The 19985-nt window shown below is 45.2% G+C and overlaps 1 protein-coding gene across 4 annotated transcripts in view; it reads right to left on the reverse strand.

The window, feature by feature from the left end:
* Positions 1-19985, reverse strand: part of LOC128684074 (cell adhesion molecule Dscam2) — a 1056358-nt gene that overhangs the window by 219784 nt on the left and 816589 nt on the right. For all 4 annotated transcript variants that reach the window (XR_011392763.1, XM_070091160.1, XM_070091153.1 and 1 more), the window contains exon 6: positions 18523-18640. Coding sequence is in view for 3 of the 4 variants with exons in the window: in XM_070091160.1 (XP_069947261.1) it covers positions 18523-18640 (118 nt within the window). In the remaining variant the exon portion in view is untranslated. The remainder of the gene's footprint in view (positions 1-18522; positions 18641-19985) is intronic.

The raw sequence follows: 19985 nt of genomic DNA on the forward strand, positions 1-19985 counted from the left end.
TTGCTGTGACTGTTGCTGTGACTGTTGCTGTGACTGTTGCTGTGACTGTTGCTATGACTGTTGCTGTGACTGTTGCTGTGACTGTTGCTGTGACTGTTGCTGTGACTGTTGCTGTGACTGTTGCTGTGACTGTTGCTGTGACTGTTGCTGTGACTGTTGCTGTGACTGTTGCTGTGACTGTTGCTGTGACTGTTGCTGTGACTGTTGCTGTGACTGTTGCTGTGACTGTTGCTGTGACTGTTGCTGTGACTGTTGCTGTGACTGATGCTGTGACTGTTGCTGTGACTGTTGCTGTGACTGTTGCTGTGACTGTTGCTGTGACTGTTGTTGTGACTGTTGCTGTGACTGTAGCTGTGACTGTTGTGTCTGTTGCTGTGACTGTTGCTGTGACTGTTGCTGTGACTGTTGCTGTGACTGTTGCTGTGACTGTTGCTGTGACTGTTGCTGTGACTGTTGCTGTGACTGTTGCTGTGACTGTTGCTGTGACTGTTGCTGTGACTGTTGCTGTGACTGTTTCTGTGACTGTTGCTGTGACTGTTGCTGTGACTGTTGCTTGACTGTGACTGTTGCTGTGACTGTTGCTGTGACTGTTGCTGTGACTGTTGCTGTGACTGTTGCTGTGACTGTTGCTGTGACTGTTGCTGTGACTGTTGCTGTGACTGTTGATGTGACTGTTGCTGTGACTGTTGCTGTGACTGTTGCTGTGACTGTTGCTGTGACTGTTGCTGTGACTGTTGCTGTGACTGTTGCTGTGACTGTTGCTGTGACTGTTGCTGTGACTGTTGCTGTGACTGTTGCTGTGACTGTTGCTGTGACTGTTGCTGTGACTGTTGCTGTGACTGTTGCTGTGACTGTTGCTGTGACTGTTGCTGTGACTGTTGCTGTGACTGTTGCTGTGACTGTTGCTGTGACTGTTGCTGTGACTGTTGCTGTGACTGTTGCTGTGACTGTTGCTGTGACTGTTGCTGTGACTGTTGCTGTGACTGTTGCTGTGACTGTTGCTGTGACTGTTGCTGTGACTGTTGCTGTGACTGTTGCTATGACTGTTGCTGTGACTGTTGCTGTGACTGTTGCTGTGACTGTTGCTGTGACTGTTGCTGTGACTGTTGCTGTGACTGTTGCTGTGACTGTTGCTGTGACTGTTGCTGTGACTGTTGCTGTGACTGTTGCTGTGACTGTTGCTGTGACTGTTGCTGTGACTGTTGCTGTGACTGTTGCTGTGACTGTTGCTGTGACTGTTGCTGTGACTGTTGCTGTGACTGTTGCTGTGACTGTTGCTGTGACTGTTGCTGACTGTTGCTGTGACTGTGTGACTGTGACTGTTGCTGTGACTGTTGCTGTGACTGTTGCTGTGACTGTTGCTGTGACTGTTGCTGTGACTGTTGCTGTGACTGTTGCTGTGACTGTTGCTATGACTGTTGCTGTGACTGTTGCTGTGACTGTTGCTGTGACTGTTGCTGTGACTTTTGCTGTGACTGTTGCTGTGACTGTTGTGACTGTTGCAGTATTGTTGCTGTGACTGTTGTAGTATTCTTGCTGTGACTGTTGTGACTGTTGCTGTGACTGTTGCTGTGATGACTGTTGCTGTGACTGTTGCTGTGACTGTTGCTGTGACTGTTGCTGTGACTGTTGCTATGACTGTTGCTGTGACTGTTGCTGTGACTGTTGCTGTGACTGTTGCTGTGACTGTTGCTGTGACTGTTGCTATGACTGTTGCTGTGACTGTTGCTGTGACTGTTGCTGTGACTGTTGCTGTGACTGTTGTTGTGACTGTTGCTGTGACTGTTGCTGTGACTGTTGCTATGACTGTTGCTGTGACTGTTGCTATGACTGTTGCTGTGACTGTTGCTGTGACTGTTGCTGTGACTGTTGCTGTGACTGTTGCTGTGACTGTTGCTGTGACTGTTGCTATGACTGTTGCTGTGACTGTTGCTATGACTGTTGCTGTGACTGTTGCTGTGACTGTTGCTGTGACTGTTGCTGTGACTGTTGCTGTGACTGTTGCTATGACTGTTGCTATGACTGTTGCTGTGACTGTTGCTGTGACTGTTGCTGTGACTGTTGCTGTGACTGTTGCTATGACTGTTGCTGTGACTGTTGCTGTGACTGTTGCTGTGACTGTTGCTGTGACTGTTGATGTGACTATTGCTATGACTGTTGCTGTGACTGTTGCTGTGACTGTTGCTGTGACTGTTGCTGTGACTGTTGCTGTGACTGTTGCTGTGACTGTTGCTGTGACTGTTGCTGTGACTGTTGCTGTGACTGTTGCTATGACTGTTGCTGTGACTGTTGCTATGACTGTTGCTGTGACTGTTGCTGTGACTGTTGCTGTGACTGTTGCTATGACTGTTGCTGTGACTGTTGCTGTGACTGTTGCTGTGACTGTTGCTATGACTGTTGCTGTGACTGTTGCTGTGACTGTTGCTGTGACTGTTGCTGTGACTGTTGCTATGACTGTTGCTGTGACTGTTGCTATGACTGTTGCTGTGACTGTTGCTGTGACTGTTGCTGTGACTGTTGCTATGACTGTTGCTGTGACTGTTGCTGTGACTGTTGCTGTGATTGTTGCTGTGACTGTTGCTGTGACTGTTGCTATGACTGTTGCTGTGACTGTTGATGTGACTGTTGAAGTGACTGTTGAAGTGATTGTTAAAGTGACTGTTAAAGTGACTGTTAAAGTGACTGTTTAAGTGACTGTTGCTGTGACTGTTACTGTGACTGTTGCTGTGACTGTTGCTGTGACTGTTGCTGTGACTGTTACTGTGACTGTTGCTGTGACTGTTGCTGTGACTTGCTGTGACTGTTGCTGACTGTTGCTGTGACTGTTGCTGTGACTGTTACTGTGACTGTTGCTGTGACTGTTGCTGTGACTGTTACTGTGACTGTTGCTGTGACTGTTGCTGTGACTGTTGCTGTGACTGTTGCTGTGACTGTTACTGTGACTGTTGCTGTGACTGTTGCTGTGACTGTTGCTGTGACTGTTGCTGTGACTGTTGCTGTGACTGTTGCTGTGACTCTTGCTATGACTGTTGCTATGACTGTTGCTATGACTGTTGCTATGACTGTTGCTATTACTGTTGCTGTGACTGTTGCTATTACTGTTTCTATGACTGTTGCTATGACTGTTGCTATGACTGTTGCTATGACTGTTGCTATGACTGTTGCTATGACTGTTGCTATGACTGTTGCCGTGACTGTTGCTATGACTGTTGCTATGACTGTTGCTATGACTGTTGCTATGACTGTTGCTATGACTATTGCTATGACTGTTGCTATGACTGTTGCTATGACTGTTGCTATGACTGTTGCCATGACTGTTGCTATGACTGTTGCTATGACTGTTGCTAAGACTGTTGCTATGACTGTTGCTATGACTGTTGCTATGACTGTTGCTATGACTGTTGCTATGACTGTTGCTATGACTGTTGCTATGACTATTGCTATGACTGTTGCTATGACTGTTGCCATGACTGTTGCTATGACTGTTGCTATGACTGTTGCTATGACTGTTGCTATGACTGTTGCTATGACTGTTGCTATGACTGTTGCTATGACTGTTGCTATGACTATTGCTATGACTGTTGCTATACACAAATAACCCGCACATAAAAGAGAGAAGCTTACGACGACGTTTCGGTCCGTCTTGGACCATTGACAAAGTCACACTAACCAGAAGTGGAGCAGGATGGCTCATGTGCGGCGCCTGGTTGTCTTTGTTGTGGACGTTTCGCCATCCAGTGGCTGGCTGGATGGCGAAACGTCTACGATAGGGATGCCCGGTGTTGGGCATGTGTCTTAATTTCATCTTGTCGGTATTATATACAATTCTTGTACTACTACTACTACTACCACCACCTCTTCCTGCCTTTATATAGCCGTCCTGCTCCACTTCTGGTTAGTGTGACTTTGTAAATGGTGCAAGTCGGACCGAGACGTCGTCGTAAGCTTCTCTCTTTTATGTGCGGGTTATTTGTGTATCGTTCCAGTCACGGTATTGTGCCTTTTTTTGTTACTGTTGCTATGACTGTTGCTATGACTGTTGCTATGACTGTTGCTATTACTGTTGCTATGACTGTTGCTATCACTGTTGCTATGACTGTTGCTATGACTGTTGCTATTACTGTTGCTATGACTGTTGCTATGACTGTTGCTATGACTGTTGCTATGACTGTTTATATGACTGTTGCTATGACTGTTGCTATGACTGTTGCTATGGGTTAAACATTGCCTCTGCTTTCATAGTTTGGTAGAAGCCTATCCCATCTGTATCTGACCACTTCAATTCGTAAACACATAGATAGACGGACAGACAGGCACGCGCGCGCACACACACACACACACACACACACACACACACACATACACACAAACACACACACACACACACACACACACAGAGGCCCTCTCCTGTCCCTCCAGACACTGAACAAAATCCCCTTCAGCTAACCTGAACGAGTTACAGACATAATCCCCTCCTGTCTGAAACAGGTAACAGCACTCCGATAAAAAAAAACCATGTGATAGCCAGGAATTACTGTGTGTGTGTGTGTGTGTGTGTGTGTGTACTCACCTATTTGTGGTTGCAGGGGTCGAGTCCTAGCTCCTGGCCCCGCCTCTTCACCGGTTGCTACTAGACCCTCTCTCTCCCCGCTCCATGAGCTTTATCAAACCTCGTCTTAAAACTGTGTATGGTTCCTGCCTCCACTACGTCATTTTCTAGGCTATTCCACTGCCTTACAACTCTATGACTGAAGAAATACTTCCTACTATCTCTCTGACTCATTTGTGTCTTCAACTTCCAATTGTGGCCTCTTGTTTCTGTGTCCCCTCCCTGGAACATCCTGTCCTTGTCCACCTTGTCTATTCCACGCAGTATTTTATATGTCGTTATCATGTCTCCCCTGACCCTCCTGTCCTCCAGTGTCGTCAGGCCGATTTCCCTTAATCTTTCTTCATAGGACATTCCCCTTAGCTCTGGAACTAACCTTGTTGCAAACCTTTGTACTTTCTCTAGTTTCTTGACGTGCTTTATCAAGTGCGGGTTCCAAACAGGTGCTGCATACTCCAGTATGGGCCTGACATACACGGTGTACAGTGTCTTGAATGATTCCTTACTAAGGTGTCGGAATGCTGTTCTCAGGTTTGCCAGGCGCCCATATGCTGCAGCAGTTATCTGATTGATGTGTGCTTCCGGAGACATGCTCGGTGTTATACTCACCCCAAGATCTTTCTCCTTGAGTGAGGTTTGCAGTCTTTGGCCACCTAGCCTATACTCTGTCTGTGGTCTTCTGTGCCCTTCCCCTATCTTCATGACTTTGCATTTGGCAGGATTAAATTCGAGAAGCCATTTGCTGGACCAGGTGTCCAGTCTGTCCAGGTCTCTTTGAAGTCCTGCCTGGTCCTCATCAGATTTAATTCTCCTCATTAACTTCACATCATCTGCAAACAGGGACACTTCTGAGTCTAACCCTTCCGTCATGTCGTTCACATATACCAAAAATAGCACTGGTCCTAGGACCGACCCCTGTGGGACCCCGCTCGTCACAGGTGCCCACTGTGATACATCATTACGTACCATGACTCGTTGTTGCCTCCCTGTCAGGTATTCTCTGATCCATTGCAGTGCCCTTCCTGTTATATGCGCCTGATGCTCTAGCTTCTGCACTAATCTCTTGTGAGGAACTGTGTCAAAGGCCTTCTTGCAGTCCAAGAAGATGCAATCAACCCACCCCTCTCTCTCTTGTCTTACTTCTGTTATTTTATCATAAAACTCCAGAAGGTTTGTGGCACAGGATTTGCCTTCCGTGAATCCGTGCTGGTTGGCATTTATACTCCTGTTCCGTTCCAGGTGCTCCACCACTCTCCTCCTGATAATCTTCTCCATAATTTTGCATACTATACACGTCAATGACACAGGTCTATAGTTTAGTGCCTCTTTTCTGTCTCCTTTTTTGAAAATGGGAACTACATTTGCTGTCTTCCATACCTCAGGTAGTTGCCCAGTTTCCAGGGATGTGTTGAAGATTGTGGTAAGTGGTACGCACAACATATCTGCTCCCTCTCTAAGGACCCATGGAGAGATGTTGTCCGGTCCCATTGCCTTTGAGGTATCGATGTCCCTTAGCAGTTTCTTCACCTCCTCCTCATCTGTATGTATGTCGTCCAACACTTGTTGGTGTATTCCTTGTTGGTGTCCCCATCTGGTCTGTCCCCCCAGAGTCCTTCCTGTCTCTACTGTAAATACTTCCTTAAATCTCGTGTTGAGCTCCTCACATACCTCTTGATCGTTTCTTGTGAGTTCCCCGCCTTCTTTCCTCAGCCTTATCACCTGGTCCTTGACTGTTGTCTTCTTCCTAATGTGGCTATACAGCAGTTTCGGGTCAGATTTGACTTTCGATGCTATGTCGTTTTCATACTGTCTCTGGGCCTCCCTCCTTATCTGCGCATACTCGTTTCTGGCTCTTCTACTAATCTCCTTGTTTTCCTGGGTCCTATGCCTCCTGTACCTTTTCCATTCTCTGTTGCACTTAGCTTTTGCCTCCCTACACCTTCGGGTAAACCAAGGACTCGTCTTGGTCTTCCTATTATTTCTGTTTCCCTTGGGAACAAAACTTTCCTCTGCTTCCTTGCACTTTGTTGCCACATATTCCATCATCTCGTTTACTGATTTTCCTACCATTTCTCTGTCCCACTGAACCTCCTGCAGGAAGTTTCTCATACCTGTGTAGTCCCCCCTTTTATAGTTTGGCCTGTCCCCTTCAGTTCCTGTTACCTTCTCCACTTGTAACTCTACTATATAGTCAAAACTCAGAACCACATGATCGCTAGCTCCAAGGGGCCTCTCGTAAGTGATGTCCTCGATGTCTGAACTGCTCAGGGTGAACACAAGATCCAGTCTTGCTGGCTCATCCTCTCCTCTCTCTCTGGTTGTGTCCCTGACATGTTGATGCATGAGGTTTTCAAGTACCACATCCATCATCTTTGCTCTCCATGTTTCGGGACCCCCATGTGGCTCCAGGTTTTCCCAGTCGATCTCCCTGTGGTTGAAATCGCCCATTACCAGTAACTTTGCTCTGCTCGAGTGAGCTCTTCTTGCCACCTCAGCCAGTGTGTCCACCATCACCCTGTTGTTTTCTTCGTACTCCTCTCTTGGCCTCCTGCAGTTCTGTGGTGGGTTATACATCACTCCAATGACTACTTTATGTTCTCCGGACTGAATTGTACCTACAATGTAGTCTCTTTCTCCAATCATGTCCATGCCTTCCATTTCCTCAAATCCCCATTGGTGTTTTATGAGCAGTGCAACCCCTCCTCCCCCTCTACTCCTTCTATCTTTCCTCAGGATCTGATATCCTGTTGGGAAGATTGTGTCTGTTATTATCTCAGCGAGTTTTGTTTCTGTGACTGCTATGATGTCTGGGGATTTTTCACTGATTCTTTCATTCCACTCCTCATGTTTATTCATTATTCCATCCGCATTTGTGTACCAAACCTTTAGTTTCTTTTCTATCATTGTGGTCATGCAAGTATATTGGGGTTGGGGGAGGGAGAGCCTTGGTGGGGGCCTATATGGGGCTGTGGTGTAGGTGGGGTATGTGTTGATGGGGGTGGGGTCAGAATGCCCATAAGGGACAGCTGTTGGGGTGAGGTTTGTGATATGGGGGTTGGTGGCAGAGGGAACAGTGAGTGGGTTGGAGTATAGGTTGCTCAGTTGCGTTGGGAATGTCGCGGGTGGGGTCTTTTGGTGGGAGATTCTGTGGGGTGTGTTTGCCCTTCCTCCTGTGTCTGGGTCCTGCTCATTTTCATTGCTTCTCGTTCCTCCTTGCGTCTCTGTACCCTCTCTTTCAGTGTAGTCCTTTCTTCTTGTGTTCTGTCGCGGTCGAGGTATACTCTCTGGTACCCCTCTTTGTCTCTCAGTCTTGCTTTCTCTTGCAGAATCCTGATTCGAACTGATTCTTCCTTGAAAGTTACTCTGACAGGCCGTATCCTTCCACTCGCAAACCACCCAATTCTCTGAAAATTTGTCACCTGGGTCATATTGCCCTCCCCTATTGTTTTCATGATGCCTTCAATCATTTTTTTCTCCTCCTGTTTTATTTCTTCAAAGTTGGCCCCCTTGGCTTCTTGGAGCCCGTACACAAAAACTGTGTGTGTGTGTGTGTGTGTGTGTGTTTGTGTGTGTGTGTGCGTATGTGTGCACAGACGCGCGTGCTTACAGTACTTAAGGAGGTTCCTCCCTGAGTGTAAAGAATCCACAACTGGGTTAACATTGTGTTGAAGTTACTTAAAGCTTCTGGTGAGATGCTCTGTGCTATACTTACTTCTTGATATTTCTTTATTAGAGATAGAAAGATTTACGGTCTCTGTTTCTCCCAAATCTGTACTCCGTTTCCAGTCATCCTTGTCTTCCCAAATTTTCATATTTTCGCAACGGTGCGTTTGCGTTGACTGAATTCCAGCAGCCACTTGAAAGGCCGACTCAACAGTTGTCCAGCTCACATCGCAGTCTATATTTATCATAAATGTTTAAGTCTTCTCAGTGATTTCACATCATTATTCAAACAGAGATGCTAAAGACTTTCTCATTTTCATATACCAGAAATTGCAGTTGTCCAAGTACCAGTACTTGTGGAGCTCCACACGTCACAATTGCCCATCCAAGTGTTTCCTGACAAACCTTTTTTTTCAAGTATTCTTCTCTGTAAAATCTTTCCTGGTATCACTGCTGGTCCTCAAGTTTTTCCACCAGTCACTGGTTAGGTACAGTGTAAAATGGCTTCTTTCTCTTCGAGTATGTATGATCCATCAGCTCATCTGTTTCATTCTGTATCTCTGTTGTCCTCTCATACAACTCCAGCAGACTCGTGAGATAGGATTTACCGTCTCTAAACCCGTGCTGGCTCTTGTTTATGGTACCGCTTCTCTCCAGGTGCTCCACCACTCTCCTGATTATCTTCTCCATTACCTTAGTGTGCAAGTCTAAGATACGTGTGTGTGTGTGTGTGCGTGCGTGTGTGTGTGTGTGTGTGTGTGTGAGAGAGTGTGTGTGTGTGTGTGTGTGTGTGTGTGTGTGTGTGTGTGTGTGTGTGTGTGTGTGTGTGTGTGTGTGTGTGTGCGTGCGTGCGTGCGTGTGTGTGTGTGTGTGTGTGTGTATGTGTGCTCACCTATTTGTACTCACCTATTTGTGGCTGCAGGGGTCGAGTCACAGCTCCTGGCCCCGCCTCTTCGCTGATTGCTACTAGGTCCTCTCTCTCCCTGCCCCATGAGCTCTATCATACCTCGCCTTAAAACTATGTATGGTTCCCGCCTCCACTACGTCACTTTCTAAGTTATTCCACGGCCTGACTACTCTATGACTGAAGAAATACTTCCTAACATCCCTTTGATTCATCTGAGTCTTCAACTTCCAATTGGGACCTCTTGTGTCTGTGTCCCTTCTCTGGAACATCCCGTCTTTGTCCACCTTGTCTATTCCGCGCAGTATTTTATATGTCGTTATCATGTCTCCCCTGACCCTCCTGTCCTCCAGTGTCGTCAGGCCGATTTCCCTCAACCTTTCTTCGTAGGACAATCCCCGTAGCTCTGGGACTAGTCTTGTTGCAAACCTTTGCACTTTCTCTAATTTCTTGACGTGCTTGACTAGGTGTGGATTCCAAACTGGTGCTGCATACTCCAGTATGGGCCTGACGTAAATGGTATACAGAGTCTTGAACGATTCCTTACTGAAGTATCGGAACGCTATCCGTAGGTTTGCCAGGCGCCCGTATGCTGCAGCAGTTATCTGATTGATGTGCGCCTCAGGAGATATGCTCGGTGTTATACTCACCCCCAGATCTTTTTCATTGAGTGAGGTTTGCAGTCTTTGGCCAACTAAAATATATTGTGTCTGCGGTCTTCTTTGCCCTTCCCCAATCTTCATGACTTTGCATTTGGCAGGGTTAAATTCAAGGAGCCAGTTGCTGGACCACGCTTGTAGCCTATCCAGGTCTCTTTGTAGTCCTGCGTGATCCTCATCCGATTTGATTCTTCTCATTAACTTCGCATCATCTTCAAACAAGGACACTTCTGAGACTATCCCTTCCGTTATGTCGTTCACATATACCAAGAACAGCACAGGTCCTAGGACTGACCCCTGTGGAACCCCGCTTGTCACAGGCGCCCACTCTGACACCTCGTCGCGTACCATGACTCGTTGTTGCCTCCCTGTCAGATATTCTCTGATCCATTGCAGTGCCTTTCCTGTTATGTGTGCCTGATCCTCTAGCTTTTGCAGTAACCTCTTGTGAGGAACTGTGTCGAAGGCCTTCTTGCAGTCCAAAAATATGCAGTCGATCCACCCCTCTCTCTCTTGTCTTACTTCTGTCACCTTGTCATAAAACTCTAGTAGGTTTGTGACACAGGATTTTCCTTCCCTGAAACCGTGGTGGTTGTCAATTATACACTTGTTTCTTTCCAGGTGCCCCACCACTCTCCTCCTGATGATCTTCTCCATGAACTTGCATACTATACACGTTAGTGATACAGGTCTGTAGTTTAGTGCCTCCAAACATCCCTTTGATTCATCTGAGTCTTCAGCTTCCAATTGTGACCCCTTGTTTCTGTGTCCCATCTCTGGAACATCCTGTCTCTGTCCACCTTATCTATTCCACGCTTTATTTTGTATGTCATTATCATGTCTCCCCTGACCCTCCTGTCCTCCAGCGTCGTCAGACCGATTTCCCTTAACCTTTCTTCATAGGACATTCCCCTTAACTCTGGAACTAGCCTAGTTGCAAACCTTTGCACTTTCTCTAATTTCTTGACATGTTTGACCAGGTGTGGATTCCAAACTGGTGCTGTGTACTCCAGTATGGGCCTGACGTACACAGTGTATAAAGTCTTGAACGATTCCTTAGAGAGGTACCGGAACGCTATTCTCAGGTTTGCCAAGTGCCCATATGCCGCAGCAATTATTTTGTTAATGTGTGCTTCCGGCGATGTACTCGGTATTATACTCACTCCTAGACCTTTGTCCTTGAGTGACGTTTGCAGTCTTTGGACTTCTTCGATCTTCACGACTTCGCATTTGGCGGGGTTAAATTCTAGGAGCCAATTGCTGGACCACGCATCCAGCCCGTCCAGGTCTCTTTGTAGACCTATCTGGTCCGCATATGATTCAATTCTCCTAATTAACTTCACATCATCTGCAAACAGGGACACTTCTGAGTCTATCCCTTCCGTCATGTCGTTCACATATGCCAAGAATAGCACTGGTCCCAGGACTGACCCCTATGGCACCCCGCTCGTCACCAGCGCCCACTGTGATACCTCATCACGGACCATGACTCGCTGTTGCCTCTCTGTTAGGTATTCTCTGATCCATTGCAGTGCCCTTCCTGTTATATGTGCCTGTTCCTCTAGCTTCTGCACTAATCTCTTGTGAGGAACTGTGTCGAAGGCCTTCTTGCAGTCCAAGAAAATGCAATCAACCCACCCCTCCCTCTCATTTCTTACTTCAGCTATCTTGTCATAAAACTCTAGCAGGTTTGTGACACAGGATTTGCCTTCCATGAATCCGTGCTGGCTGTCGTTTATAATCTTGTTCAGCTTTAGGTGTGTGTGTGTGTGTGTGTGTGTGTGTGTGTGTTTACTCACCTCTTCAGTATCCACTTCTGGCTTCATTTTTAGCTTCGAAAGCCTTATCGTACCATTTGTTAAAGCTATGTATGGATCCTGCCTCTACGACTCTACTGTCTAGGTCATTCCGCTTCCTAACTACTCCGTGACTGAAGAAATACTTCCTGTCATCCCCGTGACTCATCTGTGTTTTCATTTTCCAGCCGTGCACTTGTGTTCCTGTTTCCTGTCCTTTGAACAACCTCTTCCTGTCCTTCTTATAAATTCCTCTCAGTACTTTGTACGTTATTTTCATATCACCCCTGACCCTTCTTTCCTTTCATATTAGCAGGTTTAGCTCTCTTAATCATCTCTCATATAACATACCCCTTAGCACTGGGACTAGTTTCATTATAACCTCTCCACTTTATCCAATTTCTTAAAATGAATAACAAGGATTAGGTACCATATTATTGTAGCATACTCCAATATTGATCTGATCTGTGCCGTATACAGTGCCATGAATGGCTTCTTTTTTAAAGTTCTGAAAACTAGTCTGAGATTTGCCGTTATCATGTCTCCCCTGACCCTCCTGTCCTCCAGTCTCGTCAGGCCAATTTCCCTCAACCTTACTTCGTAGGACAATCCCCGTAGCTCTGGGACTAGTCTTGTTGCAAACCTTTGCACTTTCTCTAATTTCTTGACGTGCTTGACCAGGTGTGGATTCCAAACTGGTGCTGCATACTCCAGTATGGGCCTGACGTAAATGGTGTACAGAGTCTTGAACGATTCCTTACTGAGGTATTGGAACGCTATCCTTAGGTTTGCCAGACGCCCATATGCTGCAGCAGTTATCTAATTAATGTGCGCCTCAGGAGATGTGCTCGATGTTATACTCGCTCCAAGATCTTTTTCCTTTAGTGAGGTTTGCAGTCTTTGGCCACCTAGACTATACTGTGTCTGCGGTCTTCTTTGCCCTTCCTCGATCTTCATGGCTTTGCATTTGGCAGGGTTAAATTCAAGGAGCCAGTTGCTGGACCACGCTTGTAGCCTGTCCAGGTCTCCTTGTGGTCCTGCCTGATCCTGGACCGATTTAATTCTCCTCATTAACTTCACATCATCTGCAAACATGGACACTTCTGAGTCTATCCCTTCCGTTACGTCATTCACATATACCAAAAACGGCACAGTTCCTAGGACTGACCCCTGTGGAACCCCGCTTGTCCCAGGTGCCCACTCTGACACCTTGTCCCGAACAATGACTCGTTGTTGCCTCCTTGTCAGGAATTCTCTGATCCATTGCAGTGCCTTTCCTGTTATGTGTGCCTGATCCTCCAGCTTTTGCAGTAACCTCTTGTGAGGAACTGTGTTGAAGGCCTTCTTGCAGTCCAAGAAAATGCAGTCTACCCACCCCTCTCTCTCTTGTCTTACTTCTGTCACCTTGTCATAAAACTCCAGTAGGTTTGTGAAGCAGGATTTTCCTTTCTTGAAACCGTGCTAGTTGTCAATTATACACTTGTTTCTTTCCAGGTGCTCCACCACTCTCTTCCTGATGATCTTTTCCATGACTTTGCATACTATACACGTTAGTGACACAGGTCTGTAGTTTAATGCCTCGTGTCTGTTTCCCTTTTTAAAAAAATGGGACTACTTTTGCCATCTTCCATACCTCAGGGAGTTGCCCAGTTTCAATGGATGTGTTGAAGATCTTTGTTAGTGGCACACACAGCATCTCTGCTCCCTCTCTAAGGACCATCGGAGAGATGTTGTCTGGTCCCACCGCCTTTGAGGTATCAAGTTCACTTAGCAGCTTCTTCACCTCCTCCTTGGTTATGTGTACCTCATCCAGCATTTGTTGGTGTACCTCTCTGTTCTGATTTCCTAGAGTCCTACCGGTTTCCACTGTAAATACTTCTTTAAATCTCGTGTTGAGCTCCTCACATATCTCTTGGTCGTTTCTTGTGAACTACCCATCTTCCTTCCTCAGTCTGATTACCTGGTCCTTGAATGTTGTTTTCTTCCTGATGTGGCTGTACAACAGCTTCGGGTCTGACTTGACTTTCGATGCTATGTCATTTTCGTATTGTCGCTGAGCCTCCCTTCTTATCTGTGTATATTCGATTCTGGTTCTTCGGCTGATCTCTTTATTTTCCTGGGTCTTTTGTCTTTTGTACCTTTTCCAATTTCTAGTACACCTAGTTTTTGCCTCCCTACACCTTTGGGTGAACCAAGGACTCGTTCTGGTATTCCCATTATTTCTGTTTCCCTTGGGAACGAACCTCTCCTCTGCCTCCTTGCATTTTGTTGTCACATAGTCCATCATTTCTTTTACTGGTTTTCCTGCCAGTTCTCTCTCCCACTGAACGTCTTGCAGGAAGTTCCTCATGCTTGTGTAGTCCCCCCTTTTGTAGTTTGGTTTTCCCTTCCTATTCCTGCTACTCTCTCCACTTGTAGCTCAACTATGTGTGTGTGTGTGTGTGTGTGTGTGTGTGTGTGTGTGTGTGTGTGTGTGTGTGTGTGTGTGTGTGTGTGTGTGTGTGTGTGTGTGTGTGTGTGTGTGTGCGTGTACTCACCTAGTTGTACTCACCTAGTTGAGGTTGCGGGGGTCGAGTCCGAGCTCCTGGCCCCGCCTCTTCAATGATCGCTACTAGGTCACTCTCCCTGAGCTGTGAGCTTTATCATACCTCTGCTTAAAGCTATGTATTGATCCTGCCTCCACTACATCGCTTCCCAAACTATTCCACTTACTGACTACTCTGTGGCTGATGAAATACTTCCTAACATCCCTGTGATTCATCTGTGTCTTCAACTTCCAACTGTGTCCCCTTGTTACTGTGTCCAATCTCTGGAACATCCTGTCTTTGTCCACCTTGTCAATTCCTCTCAGTATTTTGTATGTCGTTATCATGTCCCCCCTATCTCTCCTGTCCTCCAGTGTCGTCAGGTTGATTTCCCTTAACCTCTCCTCGTAGGACATACCTCTTAGCTCTGGGACTAGTCTTGTTGCAAACCTTTTCACTTTCTCTAGTTTCTTTACGTGCTTGGCTAGGTGTGGGTTCCAAACTGGTGCCGCATACTCCAATATGAGCCTAACGTACACGGTGTACAGGGTCCTGAATGATTCCTTATTAAGATGTCGGAATGCTGTTCTGAGGTTTGCTAGGCGCCCATATGCTGCAGCAGTTATTTGGTTGATGTGCGCTTCAGGAGATGTGCCTGGTGTTATACTCACCCCAAGATCTTTTTCCTTGAGTGAGGTTTGTAGTCTCTGGCCCCCTAGACTGTACTCCGTCTGCGGTCTTCTTTGCCCTTCCCCAATCTTCATGACTTTGCACTTGGTGGGATTGAACTCCAGGAGCCAATTGCTGGACCAGGTTTGCAGCCTGTCCAGATCCCTTTGTAGTTCTGCCTGGTCTTCGATCGAGTGAATTCTTCTCATCAACTTCACGTCATCTGCAAACAGGGACACCTCAGAGTCTATTCCTTCCGTCATGTCGTTCACAAATACCAGAAACAGCACTGGTCCTAGGACTGACCCCTGTGGGACCCCGCTGGTCACAGGTGCCCACTCTGACACCTCGCCACGTACCATGACTCGCTGCTGTCTTCCTGACAAGTATTCCCTGATCCATTGTAGTGCCTTCCCTGTTATCCCTGCTTGGTCCTCCAGTTTTTGCACCAATCTCTTGTGTGGAACTGTGTCAAACGCCTTCTTGCAGTCCAAGAAAATGCAATCCACCCACCCCTCTCTCTCTCGTCTTACTGCTGTCACCATGTCATAGAACTCCAGTAGGTTTGTGACACAGGATTTCCCGTCCCTGAAACCATGTTGGCTGCTGTTGATGAGATCGTTCCTTTCTAGGTGTTCCACCACTCTTCTCCTGATAATTTTCTCCATGATTTTGCATACTATACATGTCAGTGACACTGGTCTGTAGTTTAATGCTTCATGTCTGTCTCCTTTTTTAAAGATTGGGACTACATTTGCTGTCTTCCATGCCTCAGGCAATCTCCCTGTTTCGATAGATGTATTGAATATTGTTGTTAGGGGTACACATAGCACCTCTGCTCCCTCTCTCAATACCCATGGGGAGATGTTATCTGGCCCCATTGCCTTTGAGGTATCTAGCTCACTCAGAAGCCTCTTCACTTCTTCCTTGGTTGTGTGCACTGTGTCCAGCACTTGGTGGTGTGCCCCACCTCTCCGTCTTTCTGGAGTCCCTTCTGTCTCCTCTGTGAACACTTCTTTGAATCTCTTGTTGAGTTCCTCACATACTTCACGGTCATTTCCTGTTGTCTCTCCTCCTTCCTTCCTTAGCCTGATTACCTGGTCCTTGTCTGTTGTTTTCCTCCTGATGTGGCTGTACAAGAGTTTCGGGTCAGATTTGGCTTTTGCTGCTATGTCGTTTTCATATTGTCTTTGGGCCTCCCTTCTTATCTGTGCATATTTGTTTCTGGCTCTACGACTGCTCTCCTTATTCTCCTGGGTCCTTTGCCTTCTATATTTCTTCCATTCCCTAGCACACTTGGTTTTTGCCTCCCTGCACCTTTGGGTAAACCATGGGCTCATCCTGGCTTTTTCATTATTCCTGTTACCCTTGGGTACAAACCTCTCCTCAGCCTCCTTGCATTTTGTTGCTACATATTCCATCATCTCATTAACTGGCTTCCCTGCCAGTTCTCTGTCCCACTGAACCCCGTTCAGGAAGTTCCTCATTCCTGTGTAGTCCCCTTTCTTGTAGTTTGGCTTCATTCGTCCTGGCCTTCCTGCTTGTCCCTCCACTTGTAGCTCTACTGTGTATTCGAAGCTTAAAACCACATGGTCACTTGCCCCAAGGGGTCTTTCATATGTGATGTCCTCAATATCTGCACTACTCAAGGTGAATACTAAGTCCAGCCTTGCTGGTTCATCCTCTCCTCTCTCTCTTGTAGTGTCCCTTACATGTTGGTACATGAAGTTTTCCAGTACCACCTCCATCATCTTAGCCCTCCATGTATCTTGGCCCCCATGTGGCTCCAAGTTCTCCCAGTCGATCTCCTTGTGGTTAAAGTCGCCCATGATCAGGAGCTTTGCCCTTCATGCATGAGCTCTTCTGTGTGTGTGTGTGTGTGTGTGTGTGTGTGTGTGTGTGTGTGTGTGTGTGTGTGTGTGTGTGTGTGTGTGTGTGTAAATAATATCGATCGAGAGAGAATAAGAAAGAAAAAGAGCGAATGACATACAGCATATAAAAAATCCAGCAAGAAGGGTAACCACGAGAGTGCAAGAAAAAGCGGAAGGAATGAAGGGTGAAGGAAGGTTGGGAAGGACAACACCATCAGCGGGGGAAGGAACCAACACTTGCAACAACAACATTTGCATAATCTGCCTTTTAAAATGAAATGACGTGCCGGAGGTGGAAGTCTGACGCTCGCTGCATCTGACACACTGACTGACACACTGACTGACATACAAGCTGACACACTGTCTGAGACATACTGACTGGCACTATGACTTACACACACAAATAATATATAATATATATATATATATATATATATATATATATATATATATATATATATATATAGGTAGTAGGTTGGTAGACAGCAACCGCCCAGGGAGGAACTACCGTCCTGCCAAGTGAGTGTAAAACGAAAGCCTGTAATTGTTTTACATGATGGTAGGATTGCTGGTGTCCTTTTTTCTGTCTCATGAACATGCAAGATTTCAGGTACGTCTTGCTACTTCTACTTACACTTAGGTCACACTACACATACATGTACAAGCACATATATACACACCCCTCTGGGTTTTCTTCTATTTTCTTTCTAGTTCTTATTCTTGTTTATTTCCTCTTATCTCCATGGGGAAGTGGAACAGAATTCTTCCTCCGTAAGCCATGCGTGTTGTAAGAGGCAACTAAAATGCCGGGAGCAAGGGGCTAGTAACCTCTTCTCCTGTATATATTACTAAATGTAAAAGGAGAAACTTTCGTTTTTCCTTTTGGGCCACCCCGCCTCGGTGGGATACGGCCGGTGTGTTGAAAGATATATATATATATATATATATATATATATATATATCTATATATATATATATATATATATATATATATATATATATCGTGCCGAATATGTAAAACTGGTAAATTAGCAAGAACTCATTTAAAATTAAGTCCTTTCTGAAATTTTCTCTTATACATTTAAAGATATATTTTTTTTCATCAATGTTTTTCATCAATGTTAATGTAAAAATTTATAAATTGGACCAAAAGAATCTTAGAAAACTTACCTAACCTTATTATAACAAGTGTAATTTATTTTAGCCTAACCCAACTAAATATATTTTAAATACGTTTACAATAATTTAGTACTAAACAAACACAATCAAATTTATTTTTTTCGTTAGGTTCAGAATGATTTTGGCGAAATTATTGCATACACAAATTTTCACTTGTCAAATATGGCAAGATGAGCGTTGCTATTTAAGCCAAGATTGCAAGTTCTGCCTATTCGGCGCGACATATATATATATATATATATATATATATATATATATATATATATATATATATATATATATATATATATATATATATATATATAATATATATATATATATATATATATATATATATATATATATATATATGCATATATGTATGCATATATGTATGTATGTATGTATGTATGTATGTATGTATGCATGTATGTATGAGAGAGTCATGTATATACTCTCAGGAACACTCTAACATTGATTACAACGGAAACAAACTAAAAGCTTTTAATATATCTGTCATGTGTTCCAGAAATATGGTGTGTGGGGAGGGGGATGTGGCCATGGCCGCACAAACATAGGGGCCATGGACCACACATGGGTTAATATTCGAGTGTGGCGTGGAGGAAACAGGCCCTGGGCCACACAGAGGGAGAAGAAGCGATACTCACGTATAGTTGGGGGGAGGGTGGCCCTGGGCCACACAAGGGAGGGTCACTCTGGCACCAGCTGGGGCCACTACGCGTCCTGAACGCTCGTTCATCCGAGGCGGCACTGACCCTTGCGCCTCTGTGAGGGAGAAATATGATGAATCTGGAGGTTACTGGTAAAGTGACGTGTTGTCTTATAATATATTTTGATACTAATAATCGCAATGATGATTATAATAATAATAATAATAATTATATTTGTTATGATGAGTATATTAAACTCTGATCAACTAAACATACACACATATATGGAGCAGGAAGTGATAATGGACCTAGTAGCAACCGGCGAAGAGGCGGGCCCAGGAGCTATGAATCGATCCCTGCAACCACAGCTACTTGAGTACACATGTATGAAACAGTGCTGCCCGTGGCTACGAAGCTTCGTTTCTTGTATGAGTTCTTGGATGATTCAAACATCTGAATCTATGGTTACTCATCCCAGGAAGTCTCTTTAGTATTACAGATTCGTTAGAATGATTTACAATGTTCCCACAAAAATGAAATGACGATGATGTCTGCTGGTGTATTGTTCATGAACAATGATGATATCTTCTGGTGTATTCTTCATGAACAATGATGACGTTGTCTGCTGGTGTACTGTTCATGAACAATACCTGGAGTATTTCTCTGTCTTCAAGTTATGTCCTGGAATTTGTATTGATAAAGCCACTGGATGGCGAAACGTCTACAATAAAGATAACCAGATGCTGCACATGTGTCTTAATTTCATCTTGTCGGTATTGTATAACATTCTTGTACAGTGATAAGGTTATTTGCTGGTGTAGTGTTCATGATGACTGATAATGTTGTCAACTGGTATATTGTTCCTGAACAATGTGCAAGATGAAGGATTTATGAAACAGGAAGTCCTATAGGCCTTGTTTATACTGACTAAAATTCGTTACAATTACGTCATGTTGCAGAAGCCGGCAATTATTCATAACATGTCCAAAATTAATTACAATATAGGTTATAATATTGTAAATACACATTAAAATATCTCATTTATTTCTCGGAAAAACTGGTCAGGACAGACAATGATGGTACTTGTTACTTTGGCTGTAATTGGTCAGGAGAACTCCTGAAATGCCCCTAACAGAGTTCAGGCAATTGTTGAACACAGTGTGAGGACAGGTGACTGACTCTACACTGAACTGAACACAGTGTGAGGACAGGTGAATGACTCTACACTGAACTGAACACAGTGTGAAGACAGGTGACTGACTCTACACTGAACACAGTGGGAGGACAGGTGACTGACTCTACACTGAACTGAACACAGTGTGAGGACAGGTGAATGACTCTACACTGAACTGAACACAGTGTGAAGACAGGTGACTGACTCTACACTGAACACAGTGGGAGGACAGGTGACTGACTCTTCACTGAACTGAACACAGTGTGAGGAGAGGTGACTGACTCTA

The sequence above is a fragment of the Cherax quadricarinatus genome, chromosome 3, assembly GCF_038502225.1.
Source record: "Cherax quadricarinatus isolate ZL_2023a chromosome 3, ASM3850222v1, whole genome shotgun sequence".
NCBI lineage: Eukaryota > Metazoa > Arthropoda > Malacostraca > Decapoda > Parastacidae > Cherax > Cherax quadricarinatus.